At 42.0% G+C, this 16771-nt stretch overlaps 2 protein-coding genes and 1 long non-coding RNA gene across 14 annotated transcripts; all 3 read left to right on the top strand.

Annotated features, from left to right (window-relative positions):
* The first annotated feature begins 1212 nt into the window (after positions 1-1212).
* Positions 1213-4906, top strand: LOC135638543 (cytokinin dehydrogenase 3-like). The gene is made up of 5 exons (XM_065151691.1): positions 1213-2688; positions 2786-2913; positions 2992-3252; positions 3336-3598; positions 4379-4906. Exons 1-5 carry the CDS (start codon positions 2115-2117, stop codon positions 4713-4715), a joined length of 1563 nt encoding a protein of 520 aa, XP_065007763.1. The 5' UTR covers positions 1213-2114; the 3' UTR covers positions 4716-4906.
* Positions 4907-7430: 2524 nt separating this feature from the next.
* LOC135584314 (phytosulfokine receptor 1-like) lies at positions 7431-12430 on the top strand. Of its 4 annotated transcripts, none has more exons than XM_065151722.1 (3): positions 7431-7547; positions 8382-11897; positions 12159-12430. In XM_065151722.1, the coding sequence occupies exon 2, from the start codon at positions 8655-8657 to the stop codon at positions 11784-11786; it is 3132 nt and encodes a 1043-aa protein (XP_065007794.1). In that variant the 5' UTR covers positions 7431-7547; positions 8382-8654; the 3' UTR covers positions 11787-11897; positions 12159-12430. The 4 variants fall into 4 exon arrangements, with proteins under 4 accessions (XP_065007794.1, XP_065007793.1, XP_065007792.1 ...); XM_065151721.1 differs by lacking the exon at positions 7431-7547 and adding an exon at positions 7555-7677; XM_065151720.1 differs by lacking the exon at positions 7431-7547 and adding an exon at positions 7560-8168.
* Positions 12431-12784: 354 nt separating this feature from the next.
* LOC135638016 (uncharacterized) lies at positions 12785-16514 on the top strand. 9 transcript variants are annotated; one of them, XR_010496472.1, is made up of 6 exons: positions 12785-13103; positions 13197-13340; positions 14311-14763; positions 14850-15032; positions 15797-15929; positions 16011-16514. It is a non-coding gene; the product is annotated as an uncharacterized LOC135638016 (long non-coding RNA). The 9 variants fall into 9 exon arrangements; XR_010496473.1 differs by having other exon boundaries at positions 12787-13103; positions 14311-14441; positions 14737-15032; XR_010496474.1 differs by having other exon boundaries at positions 12785-13088; positions 13197-13316; positions 14311-15032.
* Positions 16515-16771: the final 257 nt, after the last annotated feature.

The raw sequence follows: 16771 nt of genomic DNA, 5'->3' as shown, positions 1-16771 counted from the left end.
AGAGTGAAGATGATCAGACAAAAAGGATCTTGGTGATTGCATTGCATACTTAATTAGATCATGGACATGGAATGCCTGTTGAAAGCTGGTAGGATGATTACTTTTTATGGTTGGCTCTGAGAGCTCAAATCTCCTTGGGGCCTGCAAAGGCTTTGATCCTACAGCTTTTGAATGGATCCAAAAACAAGCAGGACTGTGAAAAGTGCATGCTTTATCTTTCTATATAGATGGTGTCACCCATGACAGCGAGGATCCACTAAAGTAACTTGGCTCTTTGCAAGAAAGGAAAAAGGAGAAAAGATCACAACATCCATTTTCTTATGGGGCAATCCTGGCGGATTATGTGTGATGAGTTCCATCAAAGTGATATCATAGGTACAATTTATATTCCATTTACACTGCAAACCCTAAGGAAGGTGCTGAGGAGCCATCAATCAACAAGAAATCTTGTGAGAAATTCTCTTTTTAATGCATAATTTCACATAGACAATCTATGAATTAAAAAAAAAAAAGAATATGATGACAAGCATTTGCTCTGCTTTTTCGTTTAAAAATATTAATATATCAAGAATCAATGGTTTGAGTGAAATATCCTGTTGTTCAACTAAAAATATGATAAATTATGAGCCCATAGGTGACAGATTCTCCTATATTTGTCATTATTATGGTAAGGCAAGATTATGAAGTTGATTGCATCCTGTAATTATTGTTGTCAACTTGATCAAATGTTTGGAATCTACTTTTGAGAAGACAAGAAAACTATGTATAATCTTTTTTATTATACATATGAAATAAGGAAAAATATGGTAACAGAAAGGAACAACTTTGAGAAAAGTTAATCTTATCTCAGAATATATATTACTTTGCTATGTAATCTTAGCAAAATGGAAGCTTCCTAAAGTGGAGCAAGTTGAGTAATTTTTCTGTCCTATTATGGATAACACACACACACACTTGAATTTGCTTGCAAGTTTCACCCATGCATGCTGTTCTCCAAGGTTGGAGGTAGAGTGACCATGCAGGTATGCATGCATGCAGGACAACCACTGGCCACTCATGACCGGACCGGACCCACATAGTTCAGCCATGGCTCCCACCAGCATCTTGCCAATGGCAGGATGCCACATCACCAAGGATGATCTTAGCTACATCCATGAGAGCAATCATAAAAGAAAAGGAATGGCTGAGAGACTTCAAACCTGGAAATGGTGAAAGTAGCAGATCAGGCAGTGGAAGCCAAGAAAAAGGTGGCTGGCGGTGGGACGACTGCACCAGGCTCACAGATTGCACCATGCAATCCATGGGCATTCCGCTGGGAAAGGTGCAGCACGGTCCACTGCAAAAGATTTGGTTCCCTGGTCTTCCAATGCCTCTCCTTCCAGCTACCTTGGTCAACAAGTGCTACAGGAGGAACCACAGCAGCTTTGTCATCAAATATCATGGTATCGCAGCAGTAAGATCTCTTCACATCATTAGGAGAAAGCTACAAAGAGGATCCCAAGATGACAGTACCTCAGGGTCCCATTAGATTTGTGGCCAGGACTTGTACTTATCTTGTCCCACACCTGTCCATAAATGAAATGCCCTCATGGAAAGAGCGGTGAGTGATATGTGTCCCTCTGCCCTTTTCATTGGTAGGCTGGTTTCTGGTCCTGTCTCTTTTCCAGCTCTCTAGCAGAGACGAGGTGTGTTCCATCTGCTCTCTCGTCAGTGTACCAGCAGCACTAGCAGGAGAGAGTATATTGAAGAGGAGGAATTAGATACAGGTGAAAAAATCACACATGATGGGTTCTTCCTGGTAATGCGACAGCTGCTTCTCCTTTTGGCCATCCGATGATACTTTCTATCTGTTCTTGTTCATGAAACTCTTCACAGCCCACCTAGGTGCCTCTAGGTTCCTTCTCAAACCATCTTCCCTCCTAAGTCTCTCTCTCTCTATCTATCTATCTGTGCATGCATGGTTACTTCTTTCATCTGTCAACAACAGTGACCATCATTTCTTTGTTCTTATCTCGTGTTACTGTTCACATAGTCTCATCCTTTCTTTCTACTTCCAATCTAACACGAGACTTTAGAGGTATATCAACAGTTAAGTTAATTGGTTCTACCCTGCAATGGAGTTTGCACTGTTCTGTACAATAGTTGATATCCTTTTACTGCTTCTGGCTCTCTGTTCTCCATGTAAGTTCATCCAGAGCCCCATGGACTTTCGTCCCTTGAGCTTCCTCCAGAGCACAAACACATCATCTCTGGACTTCGGAAGGATCAAGTTCAACTCTCCTGCTGCAGTCCTCAGACCCCAATCCCCCAAAGAGATCTCACTCCTCCTCAGCTTTCTTTCTGCTTCATCCTTCAGTAAAGTCACAGTTGCAGCCAGAGGAGCTGGCCACTCCATCCATGGCCAAGCTCAAGCCCTCGATGGAGTTGTGATAGAGATGGATTCCCTGCCCTCCAACATAAGCATCCACAAAGGAACAGAATTTAGTCCTTCCTATGCTGATGTTAGCGGTGGAGCTCTTTGGATAGAACTGTTAGAAGAAGGCTTAAAGTTTGGGCTAGCTCCAAGGTCTTGGACTGATTACCTCTATCTCAGCATTGGTGGGACTCTCTCCAATGGTGGCATCAGTGGCCAGACATTCAAGTATGGACCTCAGATCAGCAATGTCTTACAACTAGATGTGGTGACAGGTAACTTGAAACAAGAAAATGGTCACCTTTTCTCCTGTTAATCCTTTCTTATATGTGATGAGAGATCATAGATTTTGTTTCTTCTATTATGTTTAAGGTAAAGGAGATCAAGTAACATGCTCACCCACTGAAAACTCAGAGCTTTTCTATGCTGTGCTGGGTGGATTGGGCCAGTTTGGCATAATAACAAGAGCAAGGATCCTGCTTCAGGATGCTCCACAGAAGGTAATTCCAAAGACTTTCACCTGTGTTTACCGATCATACTAGATTCTAATTCTTTTGTGGATGTTTTGGCTTGGATAGGTGAAATGGGTCAGAGCATTTTATGATGACTTTAACACCTTCATTGAGGACCAAGAACTCTTGGTTGCAATGCCAAATGTGGTTGACTATGTTGAGGGATTCATGCTTCTAAATGAACAGTCCTTAAAAAGTTCATCCCTTGCCTTCCCATCTCATCTAGAGTTCAACCGTGAGTTCTACAGCAAGAGCAGCCACAATGTCTACTTCTGCATTGAGTTCGCCATCCATGACTACCAAGCCAAGAGCACAAATGTAGCGCAAGTCAGTAGCTCCCAAACAAACTGCTACTTTCACGGTTCAAGCTCTTAAGATGGTGAAGGTCTGATGTTTATCCTTCCTTTCAGGTTGTGACTGAGATTTCCAGGAAGATGAGCTACACACCTTCCCATTTCTACAGTGTGGAGGTGTCCTACTTTGATTTCCTCAACAGGGTTAGGGGCGAGGAAGTCCACCTAAGGAGCAGAGGGCTGTGGGAGGTGCCTCACCCATGGCTCAACATGTTTGTGCCCAAGTCTGGCATCAAAAACTTCAAAGACTTGCTGCTGAACAACATCTCACCAAGTGACTTTGAAGGCCTTGTTCTCATGTACCCAATTCTAAGGGACAAGTAAGAAAAGAATTCTTCATAAAACCTCAAAATAAAATGTGTTCACCTCAAATGCATCATATATAGTTAGATAAGGAAATTAGTGCCTCTCTTTAGACAGATACCTCTTATTCACCTTTTGCGGCACCAATCTCCCCCCTTGTGTTATCTAATTGTTGAGACTTTTCTTTTCTCTCTCCTTCTTTCCTATAGGGACGATGGAGGGAGATTTTAAGGTTGTGGTAGCACAGTTTGCATATGGTATTTCTGAGGTCCAGAAGAACAATACTGTAGGGTCTTTTTCGGTGTTACTGAAATGCATCAGACACAATAACAAATATGCTAAATCTCATGGCAAGGATTCAAACCCTTGATATGTGAAAGAAGGATCCAGATACACACCTCCAAACCCGATACAACGAATGTGATACATGGCTTGTTTACTCACTACCTACTTTGAGTTCCCTCTATCAAAGGCTTGACCTTGCAAAACCTTTCTGAAATGTCCCCCAATATGTACTGTAAATGACTGTTTTACTTACTATAATCAAAGCCTCAGCATCTAATTCTTTCTTTTGATAAGATTCTGACTCGTGTGCTAAAAGTACTTAAATTGTATGATTGTTTCCTTTTGTCAATGCTTTGAGGACATGTTGTCCTTTGTAGTGTCTAAGAATCTGTATGAAGTAAGAGAAGGAAAGCTCAATCCTAAAGAAAGAGAAAATATGTAAGATCTCATTGAGGCATTTTGTCATACAAGCAGGTGTAGATTTGACCTGATGAGGATGATTCGTTTTGCAGGTGGGACACAAACAGCTCGGCTGTGCTGCCGGACGCCGGGGAGGCAGGGGAGGAGGTGGTGTACACAGTGGGAGTGCTCCGGTCAGCCAACCTGGCCACCTGCTCCGCCCAGTGTCTCAATGACATCCTCCTTTGCCACCGTCGGGTGGCGCAGGCTGCCTCGAGTCCCCGTATCGGGGCGAAGCAGTACCTGCCGCACCATCTCTCGCAGAGCCATTGGCAGCATCACTTCGGCCGGCGATGGGACCAGCTCATGGCGCGGAAGGCTCAGTTTGATCCCCGTCACATCCTCGGCCAGGGCATCATCCTTCCTGGAACAAAAGCGCCTCGTCCTTAAATAACAGATAGATTGGAGGGAGAAGATGGATGTAATGTGTTCTATGATTCTTCTATTTTCTACGTGCTTTCTTTCTCTGTTTTCGAGGATTTTTTGGAACGCTGTACGGTGCAATGAGCAGACCATAGAACTGTTAAGGTTCTGCATCCGGTGATGGATACAAACGAAAAGGAGAGCCAGCATTACCTCGATCTGAGGCCTTTTCATGTGTCATTGGGCATGGCTTTCAGAGTAGATATGAGATGATGCAGATCATGCAGTGAGTGAGAGAGAGAGAGTCAAGTTTGCGATGACAATTTAGGACCGTCGGACCGGGATTGTGAGCACAAAATCTAGCTTCGAGACCAGAATCCAAAAGTAAGTCAACAATCGTAAGAAACACTTGGACTTGTGCTATTAGTGACAATTTAGATACTTGGTGCTGGTAGTGAACCTCTATGTCGTTGGAGGAGCCTATATGGCTTGGTTCGATTGTCAATGTCCAAGATCATTCCGGGGATGAGACTTTTGTCGGGTTGGGTTCAGCTCCTCTTCGGTGTGCACGTCCTTCGTCACCTCCGGATTCCTGTATATTGGCCTTAAGTTGGGATGAAAGGAGTATCCCGACTTAGATCCCTCTAAAGATTAAGTCAATAATATTTTTATGAAAAGAATACAACAAATGAACTAATGATTCGATCAAATTATCAAATTTATTAAAATACTTGTGCATATCCCTCAGTGGTGAGAATCACATGATTTCAATTATACCTGTTCACTTTTTAAGCCTCATTATTTAGTTGACCAAAAGCAATTATACTTGAAGACTTAAACAATTAAAAATAATAATAATAATATTTATATATTATAATTCTTATTTTTTTTAAGATTTAATAATAATATAATTAATAGTAATTAATTTGAGTTTACTAAATGGATGTTAATGTTATATATATATATATATATGAAATTTTTATAATATATGTGTATATTATATTAACATTTGAAGGACCGAGAATATTCTATTTAAGAACTTTGAAAGGAAAGTTGTATAAAACAAAAAAAAATTAGTCAATTTATATGCATTGGCTTCCTCATGGCTGAAACATAATGTGGGTACTAAAACAAGTGGAAAATGTAGATGATGAAGATAAAACCTTATCAAAAAACAGCTATTCCACAAATTTATTGATATGCTTTCATCACAAACTAGCAACTTCCATGGATTGCTATGTTCAAACAAAAAAAAGAGGCTTAGAATTATTAGACAGTTTTGAAAACAGGCAGAAAAATCTCAGCATCAATCTCCACAGGCCTTTTTATTGATAGAACTCTCTCCCCAATTTATCAGCTTCATAGTATAGACTAGATCTGATCTATTATCAACTTACAAAGACATTGTCCCCATTATCATCTGTAAGAATAAACTAAATTTTTTTTCTCTGATCCATCAGTATTTATTTTATACGAAAAAGTTCAAGCTGAGTCCAATTAATAAAAATAGTAATATTTTTCTTAAGTCCCTTCAAATAGGAATCTCCTGACAATCCAATGTGAGTGAGATTAGAAGCTTGAAGTGATGCAAAATAATACTTGAGCTATTGAAGAGTCTCAAGGAAACAGGGTTTTGCAGGAGTTGGTTTTGAAGTAGAAACCAAATTCCCAGATTTCCAGGAGAAGCAGCTGTAGCAGATGTATTCTTCTGCAAGGTTCTCTAAGATAAGAATGCTGAATCCTTCTTATTGCAAGTTCTGCCTTGAAGAATGCCAATGCCTGCAAATCATCTCAGTGGACATCATGCTGCCCACATATGGTGGACTTGTGGCAGAACCATATGACAAGGTAGGGATGTGTGCCTGCTTTTGTTTCTCCTCTTATTTTTGAGAAGATGGCAGACATGTATTGGTGACTAACATTCCACACTTTCACTGCTTGTAACACTTGCACTGCCTCATTTGCCATCTCCATCTCTCCAAGAAGTGACTACATCCACCAAGGGAAAAGGAGTTCCATTTGGATAAGATTCTTACATCTCTCATGCCTGCCCATTTCTAGTGGATCATCAAAACCACTGAAGTGCTCCTCCAATTGGAATATTTTTAGCATGTCCTCTTTGGCATCTGAAACAACTTCCTGCCCCTCCACATCCACTTTAACCAGAGTGGATAGATGAAAAGGAGAGAGCAGCATCACTCTCTACTGGCCTACTAATCATTGCTCACTTATCTAAGCTTTGGTAAGTAGGCATTGGCTTTCATGGAGCCATACTGGGTTCCTGGTAGTGGTATCACCGTCATGGTGGTGATGATTAAAGCTCTTATTTTATGTGATTGATGTCCAAGTGGATCTCCATGTGGCAAAGATCAAGCTGCCTCCGCTGGTGCTAATGGACAATGAATGAGAAGCCTACTTTCTTGGTGGTGCATGTCACTTTTCTTCCATTTTGGTGCTGATTGATGAGTAGGTCAAAGATCACACCTGACATGCATGGGAAAGCCTATCAATTTTCTACACATGATGGAAGCATGAGTTGAGATCAATGCCTTGTGAAAACAATTTCTTTGGAGAGCTGCAACCCGGAAATGTTGTGGTGTCTTCTACGAGCACTTGATCTTTTCTTTGTGATTCTTTTCATCTGAATAGAAAGAGGTTCCACCTTTTACGCTTCTTTTTCTTTCTCAGTGGCTGGTCCCAGTTCCAGAAACGTGATGGCTGTGTCAATTTGCAGGCTAAGTTTTGTGGAGATGCAGAGATCAAGTCTCACAATCCAGCTTTTTGAACTTTGACTAGGAGTCACGAACCTATTAAAGCTACACAGAAAGGAGCAGCTGATCTGGTTGGAGTGCAAGTTTGGTACTGTAGATTCCCCAAGCAATGGACTAATCCATGCATGTCATTTTCTCCTTTCCTAAATGCTGATTTCTCCTCCTCCTTCTTCTTCTTCTTCTTCTTCTTCTTCTTCATCAAGAAGATACAATGGAAGGTTTGGGCATCTGCTTTTGTTTCTTCTTTATGTAGAATTGTGAGCAGTCATAGTATCTCAACTCATCTGATCATATATTTGAGAGTAATCGACTGTCTTTTCTGCAAACCTAATATGAGAAGCAAAGTCCGCAGCAATTGCAGAAGCAGGCTTGTAGGCTGATGCATCCCCTGACACGATCTCGTTGACACTGCTGCTCCAAAAAGTCAAAAAGGCAGATCCATTCCATCACCTGATATGATCGATCCTGCAACACATACATCGATCCTTCTTCTTCCCCCAATACACAAGCAATTCTACTACAACCCTTCCTTTCGTTTCCTCTTCTGTTTGATCCTCACCGAAGAAGGGCTCAACACGTCAACCCGTGGCTACGTAATCGCCTACCGAGCTCTCCAAACCGATGAAAGCAGCGCGGTGACGCACGTGACACCCGCTTTGGTTTGACTCCCGCCTCTCCCGGGCAGCTGCCGGTGGCCGTCGCCTTACTGGTTACCGCCTACTCCCTGTTTCCGAGTCCTCTGAAGTCCTCGCCGTCGTCCGCCATGAATGACCGCAACTTTTCAGCTCCAAACCAACTCCATTAATTGTTTGGTCTTCGCCACGAAAAAGTGTCTCTTTTTTCTGTTCTCAAATTGAAATCATGCTTCGAAGTCGAGTGGATTAATCTAACATAAAGCACTATATCTTTTTTTCTGTTTCAGAGAGCTCTCTTCTGTTCTCCTACTACATTTGCGGCGGCTACAGGAAGACAATTTAAAGAGGGAACTCCAACCTTTCATCCTCCTTTCTTCCCCAGCTCTACACTTCAGTTTTGATGGTGGAGCACTTTGGTCACCCACTTGGTGCGTTTAGGATTTGTAAAGGCGACACCTTTACCACTCTCCATCCTTCTCTGCCTCAAGGAATCAGCTGAACCCGGTAACAGGGGAACTTGGAGTTCCAGTTTTGGAGGCTTGTTTTGGTGATCAGCTACGATGGTGAAGAAAGGAGTTTCTTTGGTGTCTTTTTGGGAGCAAAGATGGAGCTTCTTGTTCTTCTTCCTCTTCCTTCAAGGTCTGCACACCAAGTCCCAGGGCTGCTACTCTGGTGATCTCAAAGCCTTGCTGGATTTCTCGCGAGGGTTGGATTCTGGGGTCAAAAGTTGGAGCTTTAATGCCTCCTCGTCCGATTGCTGCGGCTGGCCTGGCGTTTCTTGCGAGGATTCGGTGGATTCTGGACGACGAGTGATTGGGTTGGAGATCCAAAATATGAGCTTGAAGGGTTCCCTCTCGGATTCCCTGACCGAATTGGATCATCTTGTACACCTTAATCTTTCTTCCAATCTCCTTAAAGGCACTGTTCCATCTGCGCTATTTCATCTTCGCCGGTTGGAGCTGCTCGATCTCAGCTTGAACGAGTTCTCCGGCTCGATTCCGGTTGATCTATACCTTCCTTCGATTCTGGTTTTCGATCTCTCCTATAATATCTTCAATGGCAGTCTTCCGGCCTTCACCGGATCAACAAAATTGATGACGCTCGATGTCAGCTTCAATGCGTTCTCCGGCAGCCTTGACATGTCAATATGCAGTTCTTCTCCTGGAATTAGAATCCTTCGGCTCTCGACGAACAACTTCTACGGCCAACTCCCGGAGGACGTTGCGAACTGCAATTCTCTCGAGGAACTCTACATTGATCTGAATGAGATCTCCGGGAATCTGCCAGAGGCGCTGTTCAAGCTGTCATCTTTGAGGACACTAAATCTTCAAGAGAATCAACTATCAGGCAGATTGAGCTCAAGCTTGGGAAATCTCTCTAACCTTGAGCAGTTGGATCTCTCACTGAATTCGTTCTCAGGTTATCTTCCGGATGTCTTTGACAGATTAAACAAGCTTCAATATTTGTCTTCCCATTCCAATGGCTTTGGAGGTCATCTACCTTCTTCCTTGTCGAACTTGTCATCTCTCCGAGTGCTCAATCTGAGGAACAATTCGCTCGCTGGCGAGATCACTCTCAACTGCACGATTATGACTCGCTTGAGCTATCTTGATCTCGGAACGAACTCCTTCACCGGCCCTATTCCTTATAGCATGCATCAGTGTGCGGCGCTGCGAACTCTGAATCTTGCAAGGAACAACCTGAGCGGCGAAGTCCCGATTAGCTTCAAGAATTTTGTTTGGCTATCGTACCTCTCTCTCTCCAACAACAGCTTGTCGAACATCTCCTCGGCCATGGAGACCCTGCAGGGTCTCCCGAGACTCACCGGTTTGGTCCTCACCATGAGCTTCCATGGCAGGGAGACGATGCCAGTGGACGGGATTCAAGGATTTCGACAGATACAGCTTCTTGTTATCGCAAACTGCGGCCTTTCTGGATCAGTGCCGCCGTGGCTGGCCAACTGCACCAAATTGATGGTCTTGGATTTGTCTTGGAATCATTTGGAAGGGACGATCCCTTCATGGATGGGGAATCTTCATCACCTTTTCTACTTGGATTTGTCTAACAATTCACTCAGCGGCGAGATCCCAGAAAGTTTGGCTTATGCCAAGGGCCTCATCTCCTCCAATACTTCACAGCAAGGACCTCCAACAGAGTATTTTCCCTTCTTCATCAAAAGGAACAACAGTAGGAAGGGATTGCAGTATAACCAACTCAGCAGCTTTCCACCATCCTTGATTCTGTGCAGTAACATGCTTGACGGACCAATCCCGCCGGGGCTTGGCAACCTGAAGAGGCTCCATGCACTGGACCTAAGCAAGAACAAGCTGTCAGGGACCATACCTGATGAGTTATCGGGCATGTCAAGCTTAGAGAGCTTAGATTTGTCGCACAATGACCTCACGGGACGAATCCCTCTGTCGCTAACCAGGTTGAATTTTCTTTCCAGTTTCTGCGTCGCCTACAATAATTTGAGTGGCTCCATCCCAACCGGCGGCCAATTCTCGACCTTCTCGAGCTCCGATTTCGAGGGGAACCCAGGTCTCTGTGGCTATCACTCGAACTCTTGTTCTCATGATCTACCTGAAGCTCCGGATCAAACAGTCGGCGGTCAAAGGCAGGATAGGGGTTTGATCATTGGAACAATCGCTGGAGCTGGATTCGGAACAGCTTTTCTTCTGGTTCTCATCTACTTGTTTGTCTCAAGGACTTGGTACCGCAGGAAGGAGGACACAGTAAAGCCAATAGCGGATTGCAATGGAAGCTTAGAGGCAGGGGGGCCGAGTTTAGTGCTCCTGTTTCAGAACAAGGACAACAAGGAGCTAAGCATCAGTGACATCTTGAGATCAAGCAACAACTTCGACCAGGCCAACATCATTGGGTGTGGAGGCTTCGGACTGGTGTACAAAGCAACTCTGCCAGGGGGGAGGAACGTGGCAATCAAGCGGCTCTCCGGCGACTACGGCCAGATGGAGAGGGAGTTCCAGGCCGAGGTAGAAGCTCTTTCCAGAGCTCAACACAGCAACCTGGTTCTGCTTCAAGGTTACTGCAAGATTGGGAGTGACAGACTTCTGATCTACTCATATATGGAGAATGGAAGCTTGGACTACTGGCTTCACGAGAAGGTCGAAGGAGGATCTATGCTGGATTGGCGCAAAAGGCTTCGGATAGCACAAGGAGCAGCAAGGGGATTGGTGTACTTGCACCAGTCGTGCGATCCCCACATACTGCACCGCGACATCAAGTCGAGCAACATCCTGCTCGACGAAATGTTCGAAGCTCACCTGGCCGATTTCGGCCTTGCTCGGCTCATTCTGCCGTATGACACGCATGTCACCACGGATTTGGTCGGCACTTTGGGCTACATCCCACCTGAGTATGGCCAGTCCTCGGTTGCCACCTTCAAGGGTGACATATATAGCTTCGGCGTCGTTCTTCTGGAGTTGCTCACCGGGAAGAGGCCACTGGATATGTGCAAGCCGAAAGGTGGGAGGGAGTTGGTGTCGTGGGTTGTCCAGATGAAGAAGGAGACGAGGGAAGCAGAGGTGTTCGATCCGTGTATCCACGAGAAGGCGGTCGAGCGCCAGCTGATGCAGATGCTTGAGATCGCTTGTCTTTGCTTGAGTGACTCCCCCAAGCTGAGGCCTTCGACAAAGATGCTTGTTCAATGGCTTGATAACATTGGTGTTTGAGTAAGGTTATCTTCTTCCATCATGCAGAATGGAGCTCTCTTTTTGTGCTTGCTGATCGCTTGAGAATGCTGGTGCATTATGTTCTGGAGTTGGATGGCTTGATAACCTTAGGTATGCACATATGTCTTTAGTTAAACATTTGATGAAATAATGAGGGGGCAGATACAGATTTTGGATTCATGGCCTGCCTTTAAGACCATGAGAAAGATCTTTACTGGGAGATCAGAAATCTTAAAAGCTCAATATAAACTTACAAGGCATTTTATCTATCTCAGTGATTTTGGTTAGGGAATAGTTACCTAGGTGGTTTCATTAAGGAACCCTTATTGAATGGGAAACCTAATATGACCTTTGATGATGATACTTTTGCAGGGGCAGGAGTTCCTTCATTACTAGTACAGGTATGTCGCAAGGAAATGATCCAAGTTACTCTCAGGAAGACGACAAAGTCTACACTGTTATCATTAAGCACTGATCTATGGTAATTGGTAGGAAGATTTCCATTAAGTAGGAGATTATAGTGACAAAGATGTTCTTCTTTGTATCTCATGTTTGGAATGTTCTTAGATTTTTTGTAATTAAGAATATCATGTAGCTTATGATGAACAAGAATATTAGCTGAAGTTGCATTCCTTTTCCTTCAATATTAAGGAACCATACTATACTATTATGTTATACTAAGTGCATGATCGAGCAATAATTAATATATATATATATACTATACTATACTATACTATACTATACTATACTATCATGTTATACTAATGTTTATAAGGACTAATAGGTAAGAAAGGTTTCTTCATTGCGTATTACATGCCCACGCTTTGTGCTGATGTGTTCGACCAACGGTCTGTGATCTTTGCGGGTACCACGTTTTCTAGTCAATCACGCTTCGGGTAGGTGAAGCGAGTAGGAAAATGAGTAATCCTCCGAATCCACCGGGTTTCGGCCGCCGCCGACCTTTACCCTTCTGTCTCGTGTTAATCGACCGGCGGTTTATTTGGTCTATCTTTTTCTGGTTTTCTTGGCGCCGCTGATCGATTGCTTTCCAACCATTGATTCGTGGAGATCTGAAACCCTTAGGAACCTTGAGGAACGAGTCCGATCGCCGCAGCCGTGCCGAAGGTGGCGGTTCCTATTTCTCAACAGCCCTAGAATTGATTGGACAAGGTTAACGACTCCGCTCTGTGGCAGGACTGGATCTTCCCGCTCTCATAATCTTCGAATCATCCTCTCTCTCTCTCTCTCTCTCTCTCTCTCTCTCTCGCTGGTTCGCTAATTCGACCAATCGGTGCCCCGTTGGTAATCTTTGAAAAGGTTTATCTTGTTTGCTTTTGAGATAATAAGGGATTGCTTTTGACAGTTCAAATACTCATTTAATCTTTTTTGGTGGGAAAACTCAAATTTTAGGATTTCGACAAGGAAAAAATGATTGAAGTTGTCGAAAGAAGAACGAAAGATTAAATCTTGCAGATTCAACTGATTTGGATCGAATGTAGGGTTCCAGTATATTGTTGGACGACGCAAAAGGTGTTCCATTTCTTGAATTCCTTGGTAAATGGTGGTGTGCTTTAGTGCCTCTTCATTTGTTTTCCGTGCAACTGGTTGTTTACACCTGAATGTGCATGCGTTATATTGTTTTGCTTGTGATAGTGTTGTTGCTTTGTTGTTTGATTGCAACGAGGTCGATCATCTTCGCATTTCTAAGTAAGGCCCAACAAATTGGAATTGAGGTCCCTTTTAACTTCATTCTTCTGCTGTCTCTGAGCGTCCAGTTCAAGGCAATGGTTGTAACGTTTCTATTTTTGAAGTCCTTCAACATATTCTTGTTGATTTACCAACCTTGCATTCTTCACAACTTATGCTTTTTCAGTACTTCTCTGGGTTGAGGTTCATTGTCAGGTTTGAAAATGATTAGTAAAGAAGTGGTCTTTCTTAATTTCCCTGTTTCTTGGTCATTCTTGTGCCTCGAGCACATTCAGTATCAACTGATGGATTCAAGCCAACTTTCTTTTAAATTAATAAGGTAGTTTACTCTCTACCAGTAACTTTGATTAAATCATAAAGCCTGGATGAAGTAAACAATATGTATGCCTCCTTTTTCCTTCTTGTAGAGTAGATTTATGGTTTACTTGCCTTAAATTTGTTGCTTAAATATTGCTCTGTATTTCTGATACTTCTTGTATGAGTTGTAGACTTTGTATATCATTGGAACTTCAGAAATTGAAAATATATATACAACAGAATAAAGTAGTTGTAGATCCTTTCTCTTTTCTGTAGCCAACTCATCTTTTAGGCTCGTGCAACAAAAACTACTAAATTATTTAGTCTCTTGGAAACATATTTTTCCATCCTCTGAAGTCATGAATTTTGAGCTTGAGATTTTGTGAGACTTTTTAACTTAATTCGTTGAAATATGGATGGAAAAGTATAATATTCCTTTTTTTTGGAATTTAAGTTTAGTTTTGTTGGAGTTCTGTTAGAATCCATCCTGTGCTTATCTTGTCGAAGCTGTATTTTTCAGGTAGTGTTTGATTACAGTTGTTGGTTTTATACTAGATGCAACTTCTACGAGTTGATGAATAAAGCAGGAAAATATGGATTATTAGGTGTTTCATTCTTTCCAGCCCTTGGGTTTCTCCTTTATTGAGGGAGGTAAGTTTTTTATCATACTCTTCCCTGATATGTGATCCATCCAGTCTTAATGTGTTTTCTTCAAATTTTTGTAATTTTCAGTCTCCTGTTGTTACTCATGTCCTTGTTGCAAATCAATCATAGAGTTCATATTTGATTAGCAAGATAACTCAAACCTAAAATATCATGCTCATTTATACCTTTATTTATCATCCTTGCTTCTGTTTTGATACGTAAGAATCATTTTGTTATATCTACTTCATCTGATGACGGGTGTTCTAAGATTTATACAATTCTTGTGGTGTCTCTGCTTGAGCTATATGGCCATTATGACTGGTTGCAGGTATGCTCTAACTTAGATGAGTGGGTTATCTCATAACATGTGTGAACGACAAGATTTAAAATCTCATGGTATACTACTTGTACCAGGTGGTATCTGCTGGAGTGTTACATGGTCAGTCTAGCGGTATACAGTGATTCAGGGCAAACCAGCCTTCAATGCCTTTAATGATACTGTTCAAGTATTGTACCGGTCCAGCTTGTGATTTTAATGGTATATTGCCTGTACCAGGGGGTCTATGCTGGACTGGTACATCGACAGTCAACTACCAGGTAATATTCAGTGATTCAGGTCAAACCAGTCTTCAATGTTTTATTTAAATCATACTAGTTAAACAGTTGATTAGTCCAGCTTGTGATTTTCAAACTGACTCAGTTGATTAGTTCAACTTAAGTTAGAATCTAGGGTTTGCTTCTGTTCAATCTTCCTTCCAAAGCTGTCAAGAAGTGGCCATCACTGAGAAGTGGAGAGAAATGTAGAACTGGAAAGAAGAGGATGAAAAAGGATGAAGAGGGTAGAAGACACTCGTTTACTGGAGGTTGTCCCTTTTTTAAGAAATGGTTGGCATAATTGGTAAATGTTACTATATTGGTCCAGCTAGGGAGCAGTATGATACCTGTGATGAAATATTAATCTTTGGCACAGGATGAATGTTTCAGATGCTCTGAAACATGAAATACTCCAGAAAATGTCTGAAACTGAAGATCCGTCTGTTGACCTACATGGATAATCTTGATAGTTGATACTAAATTATATTGTTTGAACTTAAATACTTTACCATTTCGGGTAAAGGAATTCTTCTATAAGGCTTGCCATGACTAACTATTAATTTTGGGGTCTAGAACTACTTTCTTTTCATATATTGAATATGTACATATTTTTTTTTCTTGGCTACTGCTTTTACTGGGCTTTATCTGTTGTCAGTTTTAAGCTTTCTCTAACATCAGAGGTAAAAAGACGCAGGAAGTATATACAAAATTGTGTCAGTAATTGCTTGTGCTTGCTTTCCCAATTTTTTTTTTTCATTTGTTTGTAGGTTGGATTTGCCACAACTGTATGTTTCTCTTGTTTCTTGCCGGGATGCATCTTGAAAGTTCAATCCCTGGAAAACAGTTCTTGGTTTAAATGCAATTGACAAAGCTATAAACCTCGACGTTCTCAGCATCATGGTCAGCATCAGAGTATCCAAACTCCATCAATTGAGTTCATGTGCTCATTCTCTGCTGGCTACACTGTTGTTGTTGATGCAGCTAAGGCGCACAAGACAGAGGAGCTACAGCTAAAGATGTGTCATCTTCAGAGTATCCAATCCCTGGAAAACAGTTCTTGTTTTAAATGTATTGGACAAAGCTGCAGACCTCGACGTTCTCAGCACCGTGGTCACCATCATAGTATCCAAACTCCATCAATCGAGTTCATGTGCTCATTCTCTGCTGGCTGCAGTGTTGTTGTTGATGCAGCAAGGCGCACAAGACAGAGGAGCTACGGCTGAAGATGTGGATGATGAAGCCGCAGCCACTGGGTGTCATCTTCACATGAACGTGAGACATGAATCCTTGTCCTTTTCCACAGTTTGCTCGTGCATTACAATTAACATGGCTGATGGGCATCCCCAGCGGTACGGCACACTCAATCCGAATAAAGATTGGAACATGGCTCACCACATGGTGGTCCTTTTTGACTTTGACCAGCCACGTGCACTCAAATTTTGCACGTCAGCACACACATTAAACGAACACTAGACTCTATTATCATTTTTATTTAAAATCCATAGGCCTTTATTTGTTGGAATAATTAGGTATGTCCCCAAACATGTACAAATTTTGATTGGAAGATATATATATATATATATATATATATATATATATATATATATATATATATATATATATATATATATATATATATATATATATATATATATATATATATATATATATATATATATATGGTGATTCTAAAAAAACCCATATTTTGGTTTTTTTTTTAATTTTTTTTTGTCTGTTATAGT

This window comes from Musa acuminata, chromosome BXJ3-5 (genome assembly GCF_036884655.1).
Source record: "Musa acuminata AAA Group cultivar baxijiao chromosome BXJ3-5, Cavendish_Baxijiao_AAA, whole genome shotgun sequence".
NCBI classification, from domain to species: Eukaryota; Viridiplantae; Streptophyta; class Magnoliopsida; order Zingiberales; family Musaceae; genus Musa; species Musa acuminata.
The sequence above is the reverse complement of the archived record's forward strand: the minus strand, read 5'-3'. Positions and strand labels throughout refer to the sequence as shown.